This window comes from Tamandua tetradactyla, chromosome 9, assembly GCF_023851605.1.
Source record: "Tamandua tetradactyla isolate mTamTet1 chromosome 9, mTamTet1.pri, whole genome shotgun sequence".
In the NCBI taxonomy this organism is placed as follows: Eukaryota; Metazoa; Chordata; class Mammalia; order Pilosa; family Myrmecophagidae; genus Tamandua; species Tamandua tetradactyla.
In genome coordinates this window covers 5448310-5466187 of record NC_135335.1, presented here as the reverse complement: position 1 = coordinate 5466187, position 17878 = coordinate 5448310, and the positions used below count along the sequence as shown (strand labels likewise).

At 47.1% G+C, this 17878-nt stretch overlaps 1 protein-coding gene across 6 annotated transcripts in view; it reads left to right on the top strand.

Moving 5' to 3' along the window:
* The first annotated feature begins 17567 nt into the window (after nt 1–17567).
* Nucleotides 17568–17878, top strand: part of TPCN2 (two pore segment channel 2) — a 36156-nt gene continuing 35845 nt past the window's right edge. For all 6 annotated transcript variants that reach the window (XR_013157486.1, XM_077115433.1, XM_077115432.1 and 3 more), the window contains exon 1: nt 17568–17719. Coding sequence is in view for 5 of the 6 variants with exons in the window: in XM_077115433.1 (XP_076971548.1) it covers nt 17620–17719 (100 nt within the window). In the remaining variant the exon portion in view is untranslated. The remainder of the gene's footprint in view (nt 17720–17878) is intronic.

The following is a 17878-nucleotide window of genomic DNA, read 5'->3' as shown; positions in this document are numbered from 1 at the left end:
CAGCAGCTAAAAGATTCAAGTATCTAGGAATGAACTTAACTAGGGATGTAAAAGATCTGTACACGGAAAACTATATAGCATTGCTAAAAGAAATCAAAGAGGACTAAAAAGTTGGAATGACTCCCTAGGGGCTCATGGATAGGAAGGTAAGATGTCAATCCTACCCAAGTTGGCCTATGGATTCAATGCAGTACCAATTAAAATTCCAATAACCTACTTTGAAGACTTGGAAAAGCTAGTTACTGAATTCACTTGGAAGGGAAGGAGACCTTGAATAGCCAAAAATATCCTTACAAAAGGAAGAACAAAGTAGGATGATTAACACTTCTGATTTCAAAGCTTATTATAAAGCTACTGTGGTCAAAACAGCCTGTTCCTGGCACAAAAATAGATGTGTTGACCAATGGAATTGAATCAAGAGTGTGGAGATACACCACAAAATCTATGGACAATTGATCTTTGATAAGGCCCCCAAATCTAATGAACTGGGACAGAGCAGTCTCTTCAATAAATGAGCATGGGAGGACTGGATATCAATAGTCAACAGAATGAAAGAGGACCCTTACCTTACACCCTATACAAAAAGTAACTCAGAGTGGATTAAACACCTAAATATAAGAATCAGTACCATAAAGTTCCTAGACGAAAATGTAGGGAAACAGTTTCAAGACCTAGTAATAGGAGGTAGCTTCCTAAATTTTACACCCACAGCACAAGCAATGAAAGGGGAAATAGATAAACGGGAACTTCTCAAAATCAAATGCTTTTGTGCCTCAAAAGACTTTGCCAAAAAGGTGAAGAGATGCCAACTCAGTGGGAGAAAATATTTGCAAATCACATATCGGATGAAAGATTGATATCCTGTATAGATAAAGAAATCATACAACTCAACAGCTAAAGAACAAGCAATCCAATTATAAAATGGGCTAAAGATATGAGTAGAAGAGCAAATGCAGATGGCTAAAAAGCACATGAAGGGATGTTTCATTAGCTATAAGGGAAATGCAGATCAACACTACAGTGAGATACCACCTCACACCTATAAGAATGGCTGCTATTAAACACACAGGAAACTACAAATGTTGGAGAGGATGTGGAGAAACTGGGACACTTATGCACTGCTGGTGGGAACGTATAATGGTGCAGCCACTATGGAAGACAGTTTGGCGGTTCCTCAGAAAATTTAATACCGAAATGCCCTGTGACCCAGCAATACCGCTACTTGATATATACCCAGAAGAATTGAAAGCAGTGACACACACAGACATTTGCACACCAATGCTCCTAGCAGCATAGTTCACAATCACCAAAAGATGGAAACAATCCAAGGGCCCATCAACAGATGAGTGGGTCAACAAAACGTATACACTGTGGTGTATACATATGGTGGACTATGATGCAGCAGTAAGACAAAACGAGGTCCTGAAGCACAAGACAAGATGGATGAGCCTTGAGGACATAACGCTGAGAGAAATAAGCCAGACACAAAAGGATAGATACTATATGATTTTGCTTCTATGACCGCGGTAAAGGTAAAGACAGAGGCTTATAATACAGAATATAAGGGACCTAGAGATACACAAAAGCTGGAGATGGGTGAACGGTTAACTAACGAGACTGAACTTACATGTACAGGAATAGATAGAAGTGAAGGCAATTCATTAGTGGGTTTATAAGTAATACTACCAGACTGAAGGTAAATATGATCGGAAGGGGTTGTATAGACCCATGTGTCCCACTGATTAAAATTACAAATATAAATAAGTTCTTGCACGAACTGCCTCAAAGATATGAATCTTGCACAAAGGGTATATAATATAGGGGCATGGGGGATAACCGCTATTGCATGCTATGGGCTGTGTTTAACAGGAAAACATAAACAGTACCACAGCAGGGGTAAATAATGGGGGAAGGGACAAGAGTGACAAGAGTTAAGGGGAAGGTTTGGATTTTCTATTTAGTGAGGGTGTGCTTATCGATGATTTTTCTCTTGGGAACAATGCAAGTGTCTCAAATTGAGAGTGTTGATGGACTGTGGACTTTGGGCATTAGACACGGTGCCCGATGGATGGAGGGGGCTGAAGGATGCCCTGACTGAGAAGTAGAACAGTCAATGGGGGTGTACACATATGTGCTGCTAAGAAAGGAACAAAGTTGTGAGGCATGCAACTGTGGGACGTTTTGTGAGGCAAAATGAGCCAGAAACAAAAGAGCAAATATTGTATGGTCTCATTTAGAAAATGCTTTTAAGAATATTGCCCCACCAGAATGGCCATTATCAACAAAACAGAAAATGACAAGTGCTGGAGAGGATGCGGTGAAAGAGGTACACTTATCCACTGTTGGTGGGAATGTCAAATGGTGCAACCACTGTGGAAGGCAGTTTGGCGGTTCCTCAAAAAACTGAATATAGAATTGCCATATGACCCAGCAATACCATTGCTGGGTATCTACTGAAAGGACTTAAAGGCAAAGACACAAACAGACATTTGTACACCAATGTTTATAGCAGCGTTATTTACAATTGCAAAGAGATGGAAACAGCCGAAATCTCCATCAACAGACGAGTGGCTAAACAAACTGTGGTATATACATACGATGGAATATTATGCAGCTTTAAGACAAGATAAACTTATGAAGCATGTAATAACATGGATGGACCTAGAGAATATTATGCTGAGTGAGTCCAGCCGGAAACTAAGGGACAGATACTGTATGGTCCCACTGATGTGAACGGACGTTCGAGAATAAACTTGAAATATGTCATTGGTAACAGAGTCCAGCAGGAGTTAGTAACAGGGTAAGATAATGGGTAATTGGGGCGGAAGGGATACAGACTGTGCAACAGGACTGGATACAGAGACTCAGAAATGGACAGCACAATAATACCTAATTGTAAAGTAATCATGCTAAAACACTGAATGAAGCTGCATCTGAGCTATAGGGTTTTTTTTGTTTTTTACTATTATTACTACTTTTATTTCTTTTCTCTATATTAACATTTTATATCTTTTTCTGTTGTGTTGCTAGTTCCTCTAAACCGATGCAAATGTACTAAGAAACGATGATCATGCATCTATGCGATGATGTTAAGAATTACTGAGTGCATATGTAGAATGGTATGATTTCTAAATGTTGTGTTAATTTCTTTTTTTTTTCTTTCTTTCGGTTAATAAAAAAAAAAAAATAAAAGAAATAAAAAAAAAAGAATATTGGGGCCAAGATTGTAAAATCTTATGTTTGTCACATTTAGTCCGGAGAGGTAACTGCTATTTCTGGATTTTGAGAGGCTGTGTTATATATGTATAACCTGGTACTCAGGGATAAGAACGAACCCAATCAGATTGGGATTAAGGTAATTCAGAATACGGGGGTGTTCTAGTTTGCTAGCCGCCAGAATGCAATATACCAGAAACAGAGTGGCTTTTAAAAAGGGGAATTTAAAAAGGGGAATTAAAAAGTTGCTAGTTTACAGTTCTAAGGCCGAGATAATGTCCAATCAAAGGCATCCAGAGAAAGACACCTTGGTTCAAGAAGGCCGATGAAGTTTAGGGTTTCTCTCTCAAGTGAGAAGGCACATGGGCGAACACAGTCAGTTTTTCTTTCAGCTGGAAGGGCACGTGGTGAGCCAGGCATCATCTGCTAACTTTCTCTCCTGGCTTCATATTTCATGAAACTCCCTGGGAGGCATTTTCCTTCTTCATCTCCAAAGGTCACTGGCTTGTGGGTTCTCTGCTTCTTGTGGCAATGTCATTCTTCTCTGCTGTCTCTGAATCTCCTCCTTTCTTCAAAATATTTCCTCTTTTATAGGACTCCAGAAACTTACCAAGACCCACCCAAATGGGTGGAGTCATGCCGTCACCTAATCCAGTTTAACAACCACTCTTAATTAAATCACATTTCCAGAGAGATGATCTGATTACAGTTTCAAGCATACAGTATTGAATAGGGATTATTCTGCATTTACGAAATGGGATTTAGATTAAAACATGGCTTTTCTAGGGGACATACATCCTTTGAAACCAGCACATTCCACCCTCTGGACCCTAAAAAAGACATGCTTTCCCCATATACAAAATACATTCATTCTGTTACAATATCAGAGAACTTTAAGCCATTTCAGTACTAATATACATGAAATACAAAGTTAGAAGCGTACAAACTCCTATCAAAGCTAGTTACAGGCATGGTCTGTTCTAAGGCAAAATTATCCTCTGGCTTTGGACCTTTGAAAACTCGTAACAAGTTATTTGCTGCCAACACACAAAGGAGGAACAGTCAAGAGAAACATATACGCATTTCCACGGAAAGGAAGGAACACAGGGGTCACGAGACCCATACAGTTTGAAAACCCACAGGGCAGAGTCCATTAGATTTCAAAGTCTGAGAGTCATTTATCTTCAGGGCTTCTGAAAGCGCAGTCCCACCCTTTCCAAGGGCCTATGCAGCGGCTTGCCTCTCTCCAAATGTAACCTTGGGGGACACTGAGGAGACCACCTTTGTCTTGGCTCCACCTTCTCCAAGCATCAGGGCTGCACCCGGGCTCTCTGCCATCTTCAGGACACACACTGAACCCCTCCATGTGGTGGCAGCCAGGCTCTCCCCAAACCCCAAGGAATGTGCTTCACCCTCGCCAAGGCCTGAAGCAACAGGACTCTTCCACTGCAACGAGGTGGAAGACCCATCCTCTGCCTTTGGGGCAAACTCACCCTCTCCACGGGCTTGGGTGGGTCCGCTCTCCTGGTCTGAGGCTTCTTGACTTCAGACCTCAGCCTCCATGGTTTTGCCTCTGAAGTTATTTTTCCTCCAAGTCCCTTCTCTGTCCTTCTCATTCCCTACTGGCAGTGGTTCTCTTTATACAGATCTGGTAACACTCTCGCTGGCTTTGTATGTAGTAGCCTTGGATCATGCCCATCAGATATAAGGAGATTCCACAAATCCTTCCTTGATAACTTTCTCTGGAATGGCTGGCTGGTTCCATATTTGGTTAAATCCTCACATGAGGCACTATTCTCCAGGATCTCCCTTCCTGGAAGCCCAGAATTTTCCAGAACATCAATTTCTGGTTTCTTTTGTACTCAAGAGTTCAGTTTTAAGCTTCTCTCTCTCCTTTATTTCACTATAAGCTGTGAGGAGAAACCAGGCTGCACTTCCAACATTTAATTTGGAGATCTCTTCTGCTAAATATCCAAGCTCATGGCTTTAAAATTCGCCTTCCAGCCAAAGCCACTAGTCAATTTTGCCAGATTATCTGCCATTTTAAAACAAGGATTGCTTCCTTCCACCCCACCCCTGGTACCAAGTTGTATTAGTTACGGTTCTCTAGAGAAACAGAATCAACAGGGAACCCTGGCAAATATAAAATTTATAAAAGTGTCTCACATGACTGTGGGAATGCAGAGTCCAAAATCTGCAGGGCACTCTGTGAAGCTCACGATTCCGATGGAGGATCTGCACGAACTCCACAGGAGAAGCTTGCTGGCTGAAGCAGGAAGAGAGCCTGTCTCTTCTGAATCCTCCTTAAAAGGCTTCCAGTGATTAGATTGAGTATCACTCATTGCAGAAGACACACCCCTTTGGCTGATTACAAATGGAATCAGCTGTGGATGCAGCTGACGTGATCATGATTTAATTCTATGAAATGTCCTCATCGCAACAGACAGGCCAGCACTTGCCCAACCAGACAAACAGGTACCACCTCTTGGCCAAGTTGACACATGAGCCTGACCATGACAAGGGGGAAGGAAGACATTGTCTGCATTTTAAAACTTCACCTACCCCATGAGACCCAAAGAAGAAAGGTTTATTTTATCCAGAACCTAAATTTTCTGTAGCGCATAATTTAACTCAACCAGTTTGGATAGATCATTAAAAAAATGCAAACACAGGGAGCCTGGAATTGGAATGAGAGCTTTGAATCCTGTATAGCTTGATAATGCCTGGATACAGCCCGGAGTATGATAAGCAGATAATAAAAAGTACTGGCAAAGTTCCTTGAGGGATAGGAGAAAAACTAAGGAACTATTACACTTTACCATCAGGGAACCCCCTGATACTGTGTCAAACATTAGGGACTCCCAAATAAACAGGCCAAGCCCTTGATCTTGAGGCTTCCTCTGGTGAAGCTTGTGTAGGTAGTGGAGAAGCTTAGCCTACCTATAGGTATGCCTGAGAGTTACTCCCAGAGGACCTCTTTTGTTGCTCAGATGTGGTCTCACTCTCTAAGCCCAAGAGGGCAAGTGAAATTATGGCCGTGCCTGCCACATGGGACATGACATCCAGGGGTGAAAGTCTCCCTGGCGGCAAGGGAGATGACTCCCAGCGATGAGTCTGGTCCTGGCACCGCGGGATCAACAATTCCATCCTGACCAAAAGGGGGAAAAGAAGTGTAACAAATAAGATATCAGTGGCTGAGAGAGTTCAAATAGAGACAAGGGGCTACTCTGGAGGTCACTCTTATGCAGGCTTCAGTTAGACACTGCTACGTATCACAGTTTGCCAACCCCTAACCAAAACCATTCCAGCCAACCCTGAAGAACCCCTAGGGTCTTATATGAGATTCTACAAAGTTTCCATGCACTAGGATTACTTTCCAGAAACCTACAACCTCCAGATGGGTCCCTGGACCAGATAAGTCCTAAAATGCAGAGCGGCCAACCTCTCCGGAACACAAGTTACAATGGTCATAGCCTAAATGCCCCTAAAGACTAGGAGAAAGATCAAAGGAGATGGTGGAGTTATATAGAGAAGGTAGGGTTTAACAAACGCATATGATTGTTGAAGCATTATATTGATATATTTTTTTTTTTATCAAGCAATCATTTCTCTTTTATTTAAGATTTTTGTACTCTTAAATTTCATATTATAGTCATTCCGGCAGAACATAGTTTTCAACATCAGAACCTGGACGAAATCTTTAATCAAAAAGATCTGCATTATCTTTAGCAAGGGGAATTCAACATAGGCAGCAAAAAAGAGAAACAGAAAAAGACGTCCTCATTAATATTTAATCTCATTTATACTTATCCAAAAAATGTTTTAAATATATCATATGGAAATGAGGTACAAAATATATTTATATTTAGGTGTACTTGTTCTTTTATAGAACTTTATTCTAATATTTTATAAGTTTAACAAGCTGGAAAATTTTAAGTTTATTCCAAATCAGTGAAAGATGTATCTATGGGATATTGAGAAGTATATGCTATGTCTCTAATTATGCATTTCTAAATGTAGTAGACATAGCCCCAAACCTGTGAAGACCATATAAATATATTGATATTTTTTTCAAGTCTCCAGTGTCTGGAGCAGCTAGTAATAAAAACCTAAAATTGTGGAATTGTAATCCACAGCAAATTCTGAAATCCGTTCTGCAACTAATGGTTGCGGTGTGCTTTGAAATGTACACTTTTTTATATATACGTCATTTTTCATAAAAAAAGAAAAAAAAGTAGGTTGTGGTGCTGGAAGCACGACTATATGATGATACTGCGAACCAGTGATTGTTCACTTTGGGTGATTATATGGCATGTGAATAGATAGTATAGAGTAATAAAACTGCAGTAAACATAATAATAAATAAAAGCCAAAGGGCTGATGACAGCTCCCTAGTGGGCCATTCTTCAATGGAAACGAGAAACTGCAAAGAGCAAAGCATCACATGTTTGGGGAAAGGCACTGTCGCGGGATCGCAGGGAGCCTGCACAGAGGGGCTGCAAACAGGGTTGTCATGCACCGTGGCTGGGTTGTAAACTCGCCAAGTGCACCCGAATTGTGGCTGAGTTCCAGCTCATGCTGTTGCTGAGTACTGGGTCTGGTCCCGAGGCTGTGTGCCACCCCTCCTGCACCCCCTGGGAAGGCACTGCATGTGCTGGTGGCTGACCCTGTAGGGGAAGGTATGATTGCATGCCATTGCAGCCTCTTTGGGCCGTGAGGTTTCTGGCAGGGAGGCCTCTCCCTGAGACGAGCGAGAATAATGGTCTGTCTGAATTTACCCTTTTCTGGGTCTGAATGGCACAAGGAGGCCCCTAGCAGAAAAATGGAGCTCCCTCGCTTCTGTCCCCACCAGGAAGTATGTGCAGGTGGAGCCTCAGCCAAGCCAGAAGCGGAAAGAGAGTGAGGAATCAAACCACTTAATGAGTTGCTGACCCATGCTAGCTCAGGCCTGCCTGAGGGGGCTCCTGCGAGAGGAGGGGTCTCCCCAACTCTCCAGCCCATGCATTGAGGGGTCTCCCCGACTTTCCAACCCATGACCCACTCATGGACTCCTCCTTTCCCTCATTGGTACAGACCTTTCCCCACCTCTTGGATTGCGCTCCTGTGTCTCTTTGGAAAACTCTTAGGCATCCTTCAGGACCTGGCTCAAATGCCACCTCCTCCAGGAAGCCTGCCACCCGGCCTCAGTCCCCACCCCAAGCTCAGTATGTACTGTACTGCTTCCAAAGTGCTTGTTGAGCCTCTCTAAGGTGAGCCCTCGGGGGCTGTGGATGGCCCAGACCTGGCTTCTGCCCTTAGGGAGCTGTCTAGTTGTGAGGTTGTGTGCCTCTCCCAGCGACAGGTCCCAGCGGATTCACCTCTGGCCAGTGTCAAGGTGGAAGTTTACCTTGCAAAACAGTGATACTTGAAGAAATGCCCCACCCTTTGTGTTCTGGAAAATGGTCTGCAAAGAACCCCTTTCCCCAAGACTCACAGACCCAGCCCCTCCACATCTCTGTTCCTTACTCCATCAATGATTAGCCCACCCATGAACTGGAACGAAATGCTTGTTCATCAAACTTTGAAGCTTCTCTCCTTCTTCTGGACTCTGACCTTCAGCCTGAGATTGAGCGGGAAGTGTTTTATTTTTTTGACATCCTCGGCGCTGTCCTTCTGCAGTACCCAGGCCTCTCCCTGCAGGGCGTCTCCCAGCCCATGCTGGATGGGAGCTCGGGAAATATCCCGGCTTTCTCACTCCTGGGCTGGGCTGCTGACACCCATGTGAAGTGCTCGGTTCTCTGCCTGATAGGCTCGAACAACCCATTCCTGAGACACTGGGATTGCAAAGAGAGAGAGAGTTTATTTCTAATCACGAATCAGGAGAGTGGGTGGTCCTTTTGGCTCAAAAGCCTGTCTCCCCGAACTGCAGTAACTCTGATAGTTTTATGGTATCAAATGATGGGCAGATTTTAGGATAATGAGCACAGTGGCTCCAGATGACAAAGTGAGAGGTGATCTAATTACTGAGCACGCACAGACAGACTTAAAGTCTAAGCAACTGTACGTGTCAGGCGGGCCCAGCTTGGTTAGGTCCAGTTGCCCTTTACCAAGATAGCTTTGGAATTGGGGTGGGTTCTGGGCTGACCCCAGGCCCTTCATTAATAAGCATCAGGGGCTGATTTAGTGATCACAAGACTCCAAAGTTGAAAAACTGGCTAAAAGGGGTACAAGTGAGGGTCAAACCCTGAGGCTTTTACAATCACAGGGGCAGAAGAGAAGGGCTGTACAATCATGATCAGAGATTGAGGCAGCTGGTTTAGAGATTTCAGGTATTTCCCTCTAACCAACCGAAAATACCAAAAAGTAAAAAGGAATATCTATACAATGATTCATTCATCGTGTTATCCCCTAAATCCTAACATCTTGGTTACTCTACTTCGTCTACCAGAGATCTCCAAGTAGATGGAGCCCCCCTGCTCACGGGCCTAATGCAGCCTCCAGGGCTCCCCTCCTCTCCCCTCCCGCCCCCTCCCCTCCCTTCCTTCTGCTTCTTGGTCTCCACCCAACCTACTTGTTCTCAAATCCCAGTCTGAGTCTGCCTCTGGGGGTTCCTAAGCCAAGGACACACAGTTGTGTCTGGGCCCGGCCTGGCAAGGCCTCAGATCCCACCCCAGCCTGCCAGCTGGCTTGCTGGGGTGGGGGTGGGGGTTCCCGGCCCCCCACTGAGCCCTCTCTCCAGCCCTCAGGCCTCCCTTCTCTTGTCCCCATCCCTGGCTGCTCCAACTCTTGTCACCCACAGGCCCTCCCTTAGCTGCCACCGCAGGCAGCCCAGCTCCCAAGGAACCGAGTCCCCCCAAATTCTTGTTGCTTGTGTCATGTGCAAGGAGCTCAAAATAGCACATGCAGCCTGTGCCTGGCCTGGAAAGAATTTTGTTTTTCCAGGGCTGTCCCCCGGGCATGGTGGGAGGGTGAGCCCACCAGCCCTTTGCCCCTTCTTGGGCTAGGCTTGGAGCCTGCTGCGACCCCCACTCCTCCTCTTTCCATGACCTCAGATGAAGCTCTTGCCTTCTCTGCATCTCAGTTCCCCACAGTGCAACTTCAGGATAACTCTGCGTCTCAGTTCCCCCCAGTGCAACTTCAGGATAACTCTGCGTCTCAGTTCCCCCCAGTGCAACATCAGGATAACCGCTGCATGCTCTCGGCAGGAGCTTCGAGACTGGAGGTGACAAGGATTTGAAACTCCTTCACGATCTTCAAACACTGACTAATTTTCTGTCCTTGGCCAATAGAAAAGGGAAGACTTGGGAGATGGACTGTGGACCTTCCCGTGTCCCTTCTCTTTGCAAACCTCTGAGTCGTCACCATGGTCACCCCCATGTCACAGAGGCAGAAACTGAGACTCTAGATTGGGGAAGGGGCCCGTGCGAGGGCCCCTGCTTTTCCCATCTCACCCCGATGCCAAGGAACTTGTGCTTTCTTCCTCTCGCAGCAGCTATTAGAAGGAGCAAAATTTGTGCATGCTAGTAGTATTCGTTGCATGCAGTAGGTGCTCAATAGCTGTGTGAATGAATGAATGAATGAATGAACAGAAAGCATAAAGCCGCTTTCAGAGAAACCAGGCAGGCACGTGCTCGCTCCACAGTCGGCAGTGGGCCAGTGGCCCCCAGGGAGGAAATAAATAAACGTACAAATAAAGACAGAAGCATCTGGAACAGACCCCGGACATCTGCGTCTTGCTGGTCGCTGCCTCTGGGCTGCGAGGATGTTTGGGTCCCTTGGGAGGGTCTCCTGCAGGGGGAGAAACCCAGGGTAACGTTACTGGCATTCAAACCAAGTTTGAGCAACCGGCCCAGCTCACAGCACACGCCCCTGGAGATCTTCCTGGGATGATATCAAGCGACCCTCAGGCCGAGCAGGGTTCCACCAGGAAGACTTCTTTCCCCACGCCAGGCTCCAAAGGATGTTTTGTGCGACAAAAGCAACATGGAAAGTGCAGCTGGCGGTGACTTGTTTGTTCGTTCCTTTTCTGGCCTGTGCGGGGTGGAGGAGGACACTGTCCCCTGAAGAATCTCCTGCTTTGTTTACTTGGCCGGGGGGAGGGCAGGGCGCAGAATTTCTGTGCCAATGACCCTTTTTCTCGTCTATGGGGCAAACCACAGCTCAGACTTTGCTCCTTCATCTGGACTGATCTCATTCGCAGGAGACAGCTGCTGATTTGTGGCCTGGAGTCTGGAATCCAAGCCGGGTGGGTGCTGGGTGCCAGAGTCCAGCCTGCTGCCTCCCCCAGGGCTGGGGTCTGCCGGCGCTGGCTCTCGAACCCACCGTGCTGGGCCTCCCCTCCTGCCGCTTGGCTCTACTGCCTGGTCTGCAGTCCCACCCTGTGTTGGGGACCCAGTTGAGGACGGCCAGGGCTGCTTTCCCATCTCATCCTTCTAGCCCATTTGCCTCTGCACCTTGGGAAGGAGCCTCGTGAAATCTTCCAGCCTCAGTTTCCCCATCTGTCACCAGGCTTACAGGGCAGATGGGAGAAGTGAATGACCGTGGGGTGGGGAGTGATTTTAGTGGCCAAGGAATTAACAATAAAACAAGACCTTCTTTGTTATGTCTTGTGGGGGGTTTTCTAAGATGCCTCCTTCCCCTTTGTAGCCTGCCTGCCTCCTGGTCTTCGCTCCCCTTGAGTGTCATTGTAATATATAAAAAACAGAAAAAATGATGGATGTCACTCCTGAGATTGGACTGTGAAGGACTGTGATTCCACCTTGCCTGCTCGCTCTCTCTGGCTCTTCTTAGTTGCTCACTCTGATGACACCACTTGTCTCATCGTGAGCTGCCCCAGAAGGAAACTCACATGGCAAGGAACCGAGGGCAGCCTCCAGCCAACAGCCAGCGAGAAACTGAGGCCCGCAGTCCAATAGCCCACTAGGAGCCAGAATCCAGCCAACAGCTCCTGAGTGAGCTTGGAATGGAAGCTTCCCCCAACAAACAGCCCAGGCCACACCTTGACTGCAGCCTGTGGGAAACCTAGAGCCACAAGGCCCAGCTGTGCCAGTTAGGGCTCCCATCAAAAAGCAAACATTGTTTTAAACCACCAAGATCTGGTGCTGCTTGTTATGCAGCCATGGCTAACTAATACACATATATTTAGTTTAATGTTGTTTTAGTTTTTTATGCTGCCAAAAATGCGATATAACAGAAATGGACTGGCTTTTATAAAATGATTCTAGTAAATTACAAGTTTACAGTTCCAAGGCCATAAAAATGTCCAAACTAAAGGCATCCAGAGGAAGAGAACTTGACTCAAGAAAGGCCGATCTGGGAAAGCACGTGTCTATCCTCTGTGGTCCTTTGGCTTCTGGTTTCGAACAGTTTCCCTAGGGGTGTTTTCTTTCTGCATCTCCAAACATCTGTCTGTGTCAGCTCCGAAGTTTTTCCCAAAACGGTTCCCTCTTAAAGGGCTCCAGTAAGTGGATTTAAGACCTACCTTGAATGGGTGGAGACTCATCTCCACGGAAACCACCTAACCAGAAGGTCCCACCCACAATTGGCTGGGTCACATCCCCATGGAAACAACTTAATCAAAAAGATCCTACCCAATAATATTAAATAAGGATTAAAGAACAGTAAAGGCTTTTTAATTAAATAACTTTTTATTGTATAATATATCATATATACAAAGAAAGAAAAACAAAAACAATAGTCCCCTAAGGACCCCTCAACAAGCAGTGACAGGACAGATCTCAAGAGTTTGTCATGGGCTACCAAACGATCCTCTCAGATCTTTCCTTCTAGCTGCTCCAGAACATAGGAGGCTAGGAGGGATAAACATCTTTTTTTTTTTTTTACCATCACAATCGACTTTGTTTTCTTTTTTGTGAAAAATAACATATATACAAAAAAGGAATAAATTTCAAAGCACAGCACCATAGCCAGTTGCAGAACATATTTCAGTGTTTGACATGGGTTACAATTCCACAATTTTAGGTTTTCACCTCCAGGAGCTCTAAGATACTGGATACTAAAAGAGACATCAATTTAATGATTCAGCAATCACATTCATTTGTTAAATCCTATCTTCCTGGTATAACTCCACCATCACCTTTGATCTTTCTACCCCTCTCTCCAGGGGTGTTTGGGCTATAGACATTCTTTTTCATATTGGAAGGGTCTGTCACTGATATGGGATAGGGAGATGGAACTATCTGATGTTCTGGAGAGGCTGAGCCCTTTAGGTTTCGGGACTTATCTGGACCAGGGACCCATCTGGAGGTTGTAGGTTTCTGGACAGTTACACTAGTGCATGGAACCCTTGTGGAATCTTATATATTGCCCTAGGTGTTCTTTAGGATTGGCTGGAGTGGTCCCGGTTGGGGTTTGGCAGGTTATGGGGATTCATAATAGTTTCAAACCGACACAAATATCTTAGAAGAAGATAACATATCAAATTGGGTTTGTGCAACTTATTCCTTGTAGTGACTCAGTAGGGCAAAAGAAATCAAGTTAAATTAATTTGAAGAGAACTACATGTAAAAGTACAGAGAGGGTGGAAGGGTGAGGACTGAGGTTTGGCAAGCATTGAGAGAACTGATGTAAAAGTAATTGTGAAGGGGTAGGTGAGGTGGCTCAGTGGCAGAGTTCTCGCCTGTTATGCCAGAGGAGCCAGGTTTGATTCCTGGTGCCTGCCCATGCAAACAAACCAATCAAACAACAACAAAAGTAATTGTGAAGCCTCAGGAGGTGTGTTCCATGCTACGAAGCATCGAGGGTAGTATCTGGGCCCAACCCGTGTGCAACAAGGGGTTCCTCTCCCGGGAATGAATTCTGAGCTGGGAAGGGCTGCAGGTGAAAAGCATACTGGTGACTGCCTCCTGTCTCCCAGTCCCGCCTGCCCCTCCCCTCCCCCGCAGCCGAAATGCATGCAGCATCTCCATCAGGGAAAAATTTGACTTTGCAACCTCCTTGCTGTAGCCTGGCAACCAGGAGGTGGATGAGCCTGGGGACCCGGGATCCCTGGTTCTAGGGCTGCTTTTACCGCCACCTGGCCAGGGGACTGTGGGGGCAGGGGTGGAAGAGGAAGGGGATGGTATTGTCATTGTCACACCCCCGATTCCTTGCAGAACTCTCTCCCAGTCTAGGCCACCAGAAAGACCCATGGTCTGAGAAAGCAAGAGGGCCTTGCAGACAAGGGGAGATCTTGGCAGAGCCCTTCTCACATCCCGGGCTCAGTTTCCCCATCCCTGAAAGAGGGTGGAGACCCTTCTGGCCTGCTTGGCCTTACCCGGAGTGTGGCCATAGCAAGCTGAATCCGTTCCCCCCGCTCCCTGCGCCTGGGAAATGCTGTCACAATGTCCTCTGCCTGGGCTCTGGCAGTCTCCTCCTCCAGACTGGACGAGGGGCTCTCAAGGGCAGGTGGGCACTCACTCCTGTTCACCGAGTTCCTCTCGTCTGCCCCGGGCTTGACCTACTTCACCTTGTTTGCATCCTCCCAGCAGCTGTGTTGGGCAGGTGTGATTCTTTCCCCATTTTACAGATAGAGAAACTGAGCCTCGGCGAGGAAAATGACATGCCCAAGATCTCAGAGCTGGACCAATCTGGGAGCAGAAGTAGCACAGCCAGGAAGTCCTTGCATCACAAAGGACACCCAGATAGTGCCTGGCATACAGTAGGTGCTCAATAAATCCTTTCTGGGCAGGGCTGCCTGGGTAGTAATTTCCAGCCAACCTCCCAGGACCTGGAGAAGCTGGCTTGGCATCAGCACGGAGTGGGTGATCTGTGCCCAACGTTTCCTAAATCCCAGTTGCCACCCCTTTGACCCCTCACAGTTGTCTTGGGCTTGATATGATCCCATCTCACAGAAAAGGAAACTGTGGCACAGAGTGTGATTTGTCTGAGGTCACAGAGAAGTCAGGTTGGCATCCCTCTAATCTCATCCCAGGTCAGCACTGTGCCCTGGCTTCTGTCCCCCTTAGGCAGTGCCCGGTGTTGAGCAGACCCAGGAATGTGGACCACAAGGCTGACAGGACTGGGCTACACAGAGGGACATCCTTTCTCTCCCTGAGGACATCTGTAGGTACTTAACTGCTCCACTGGCTAACTGCCAGAAAGCTAAGGACAGACACAGCCCAGATGCCATCTTTTTGCACCCAGGGACAGTCTGGCCACACCAAGCACTGGACATTTGCATTGGAGGTTCAGTGCCCTCTTCCCAGACTGCACAGAGCCCCCACCTCTCTGTCGCCCCTTTTAATAACCCGACCTGCATCCAAACCGTAATGTGGGTATAACTGCTTGAAGGGAGCTCATTTCACCCAAACATCAAGAGTGTATTTTAAGTGCAATAAAGATAAGTCCCTGGGACTTGTCCTTTTTTGCAGAGAGCTGCACGCATCTTAAAAACAGCTTACTTTTTCCTTCAGATTATAAAATGCACGCTCCTTGCTAAAAATAAAAATGTTTAGAGTGGCTGTAAACACATCCTGGGATTTCCCTCTAACCTCCTGGGAAAACACACTCTTAGCCTTAGAGAGTTTTATGATCTTTTGGATATTTGCTGACAGCTGGCCTTGATGATTCCACTACTGTTTTAATTTGCACTTTCTGGATTGCTTTTCAAGCATTGGCCATGGATATTTCTTCTTTCGTGAATTTCTGGTTTGCATCCTTTGTTTCTTTCCTACCTGTGGAGAAATTAATTTTTTCCTTATTGATTTTTTTTTTTGGGGGCGGTGCATGGGCAGGCACCGGGAATCGAACCCGGGTCTCTGGCATGGCAGGTGAGAATTCTGCCTGCTGAGCCACGTGGTCCGCCTTTCCTATTGATTTTTTTTTTTTTTTTTTTTAGAGAGAGGGAGGAAGGGAAGGAAAGACAGAGAGAAGGAAGGAAGGATGGAAGGAAGGAAAACATCTTTTAAACATTTTCTTGTTTTATTATATTTTGTTTGTTTGTTTGTTTTTTACATGGGCTGGGGCCGGGAATCGAACCGAGGTCCTCCGGCATGGCAGGCAAGCACTCTTGCCCGCTGAGCCACCGCGGCCCGCCCTCCTATTGATTTTTTTTTTTTTTTTAAAGAGAGAGGAAGGAAGGGAAGGAAAGACAGAGAGAAGGAAGGAAGGATGGAAGGAAGGAAGGGAGGAAGAAAGGGAAACATTTTCTTGTTTTATTATATTTTGTTTGTTTGTTTGTTTTTTTACATGGGCTGGGGCCGGGAATCGAACCGAGGTCCTCCGGCATGGCAGGCAAGCACTCTTGCCCGCTGAGCCACCGCGGCCCGCCGCTCCTATTGATTTTTAAGAGCTCTGTGGCAGGAAGAGTCTTGGCACCCACGACCTTATTTTGCACATGTAATTCAAGTTCGTAATCAGTTGATTTTAAAATAGGGAGAATATCCTGGATTATCCAAGGCGGCCCTGAGTAATAGTCCTATGAGCCTTTAAAAGCGGAGAGATGCAGCAGGGAAAGGGAGGTAGACAGACTTGGAGCACGAGGATGCAGCATGTCCTGGCTGGCTTTGAAGACGAAGGGACCACGAGCCAAGGAAAGTGGGTGCCCTCTAGAAGCTGAGAGGCATCCAGCCAGGAAATGGGGACCTCAGCCTGCCACACCACCTGAGTTCTCGAAGGGGAGTCTCCCCCAGGTAAGAGTCTGGGTGTCAACCTTGAGAGGCCCTTGGAGGAGAACCCAGGCTGAGTTCACAAGCCTTCTGGCTCAAGGACCGTGAGATTAAAAAACATGGAAGTTGAAGCTCGCTGTTTGTGCAACTTGTTTCTGCAGCTATAGAAAACGGATACAAGCTCTTGATGTACTAATGTCCAAAGCTGCATCTGTGATAAAACATTTTTCCATGTGTCATTTATCATTTTTGAAACTTAACCATCAATTATATTTAATCTTCCTGAATTTCATCGCCGGAGAGTGAACTCAAGTTCCATTTTGGGGGGGGGTTCTTTGCACCCCCAAAGACTGAATGAATACTCTAAAGCAATGATTCTCAAACTCGAGCATGCATGAGAATCGCTCTGCCTTCCTAAGACACAGACCCTAAAATACCTCCTGAGCCTCTGATTCAGTAGTTCCGGGAGGCCTCAGGCATTTGCATTTCGAACAAGTTCTTCAGTAATGCTGGTGCTGCTGCTACCGCGTCCCTCTTCCAAGGGACATTCGGCGCCAGTCCTGGGAGTCAAGTCCTGAGAGCCCCCGGGGCGGCCCCTCCCGGGCAAGCCCCTCCTCCCGGGCAAGGCCCCGCCTCCGCGCCGCGAGGCCTCCGTTCCCATTGGCTCGGGGCGAAGGGGCGTCCCTACGTCACAATGCTGCCCCGCCTCTTCCCCCGAACTCGAGGGGCGGGGGCCCCAAGCCGCGCCTGCGCAGTAGAGTTCGGCGCTCGCGCCTTCTGCGCTGCTGAGGGGCTCGGAGCGCGCGACCGCGACCCCATGGCGCAGCCCCAGAGCGAGACGGACCCCCTTCTGGGCCGGGCCCGCGGCCGCGACAGCGCGGGGACGCCCGCTTGCCACAGCGTTCGAGTCGGCGGAGGTGAGCGGCCGGGCTTGGGGGAGACGCGGGACCTGGGGCGGGCGCGGGCGGCGCGGAGGGGCTCCGTCGTCCCGCAGCCGTGTCGCTGCGCGCGGGGGTCGGGGTCTGAGTGGGGCGGGGAGTCCGCGCGGCGAGCGGGGCCGGAGGAGGGGGCAGGCG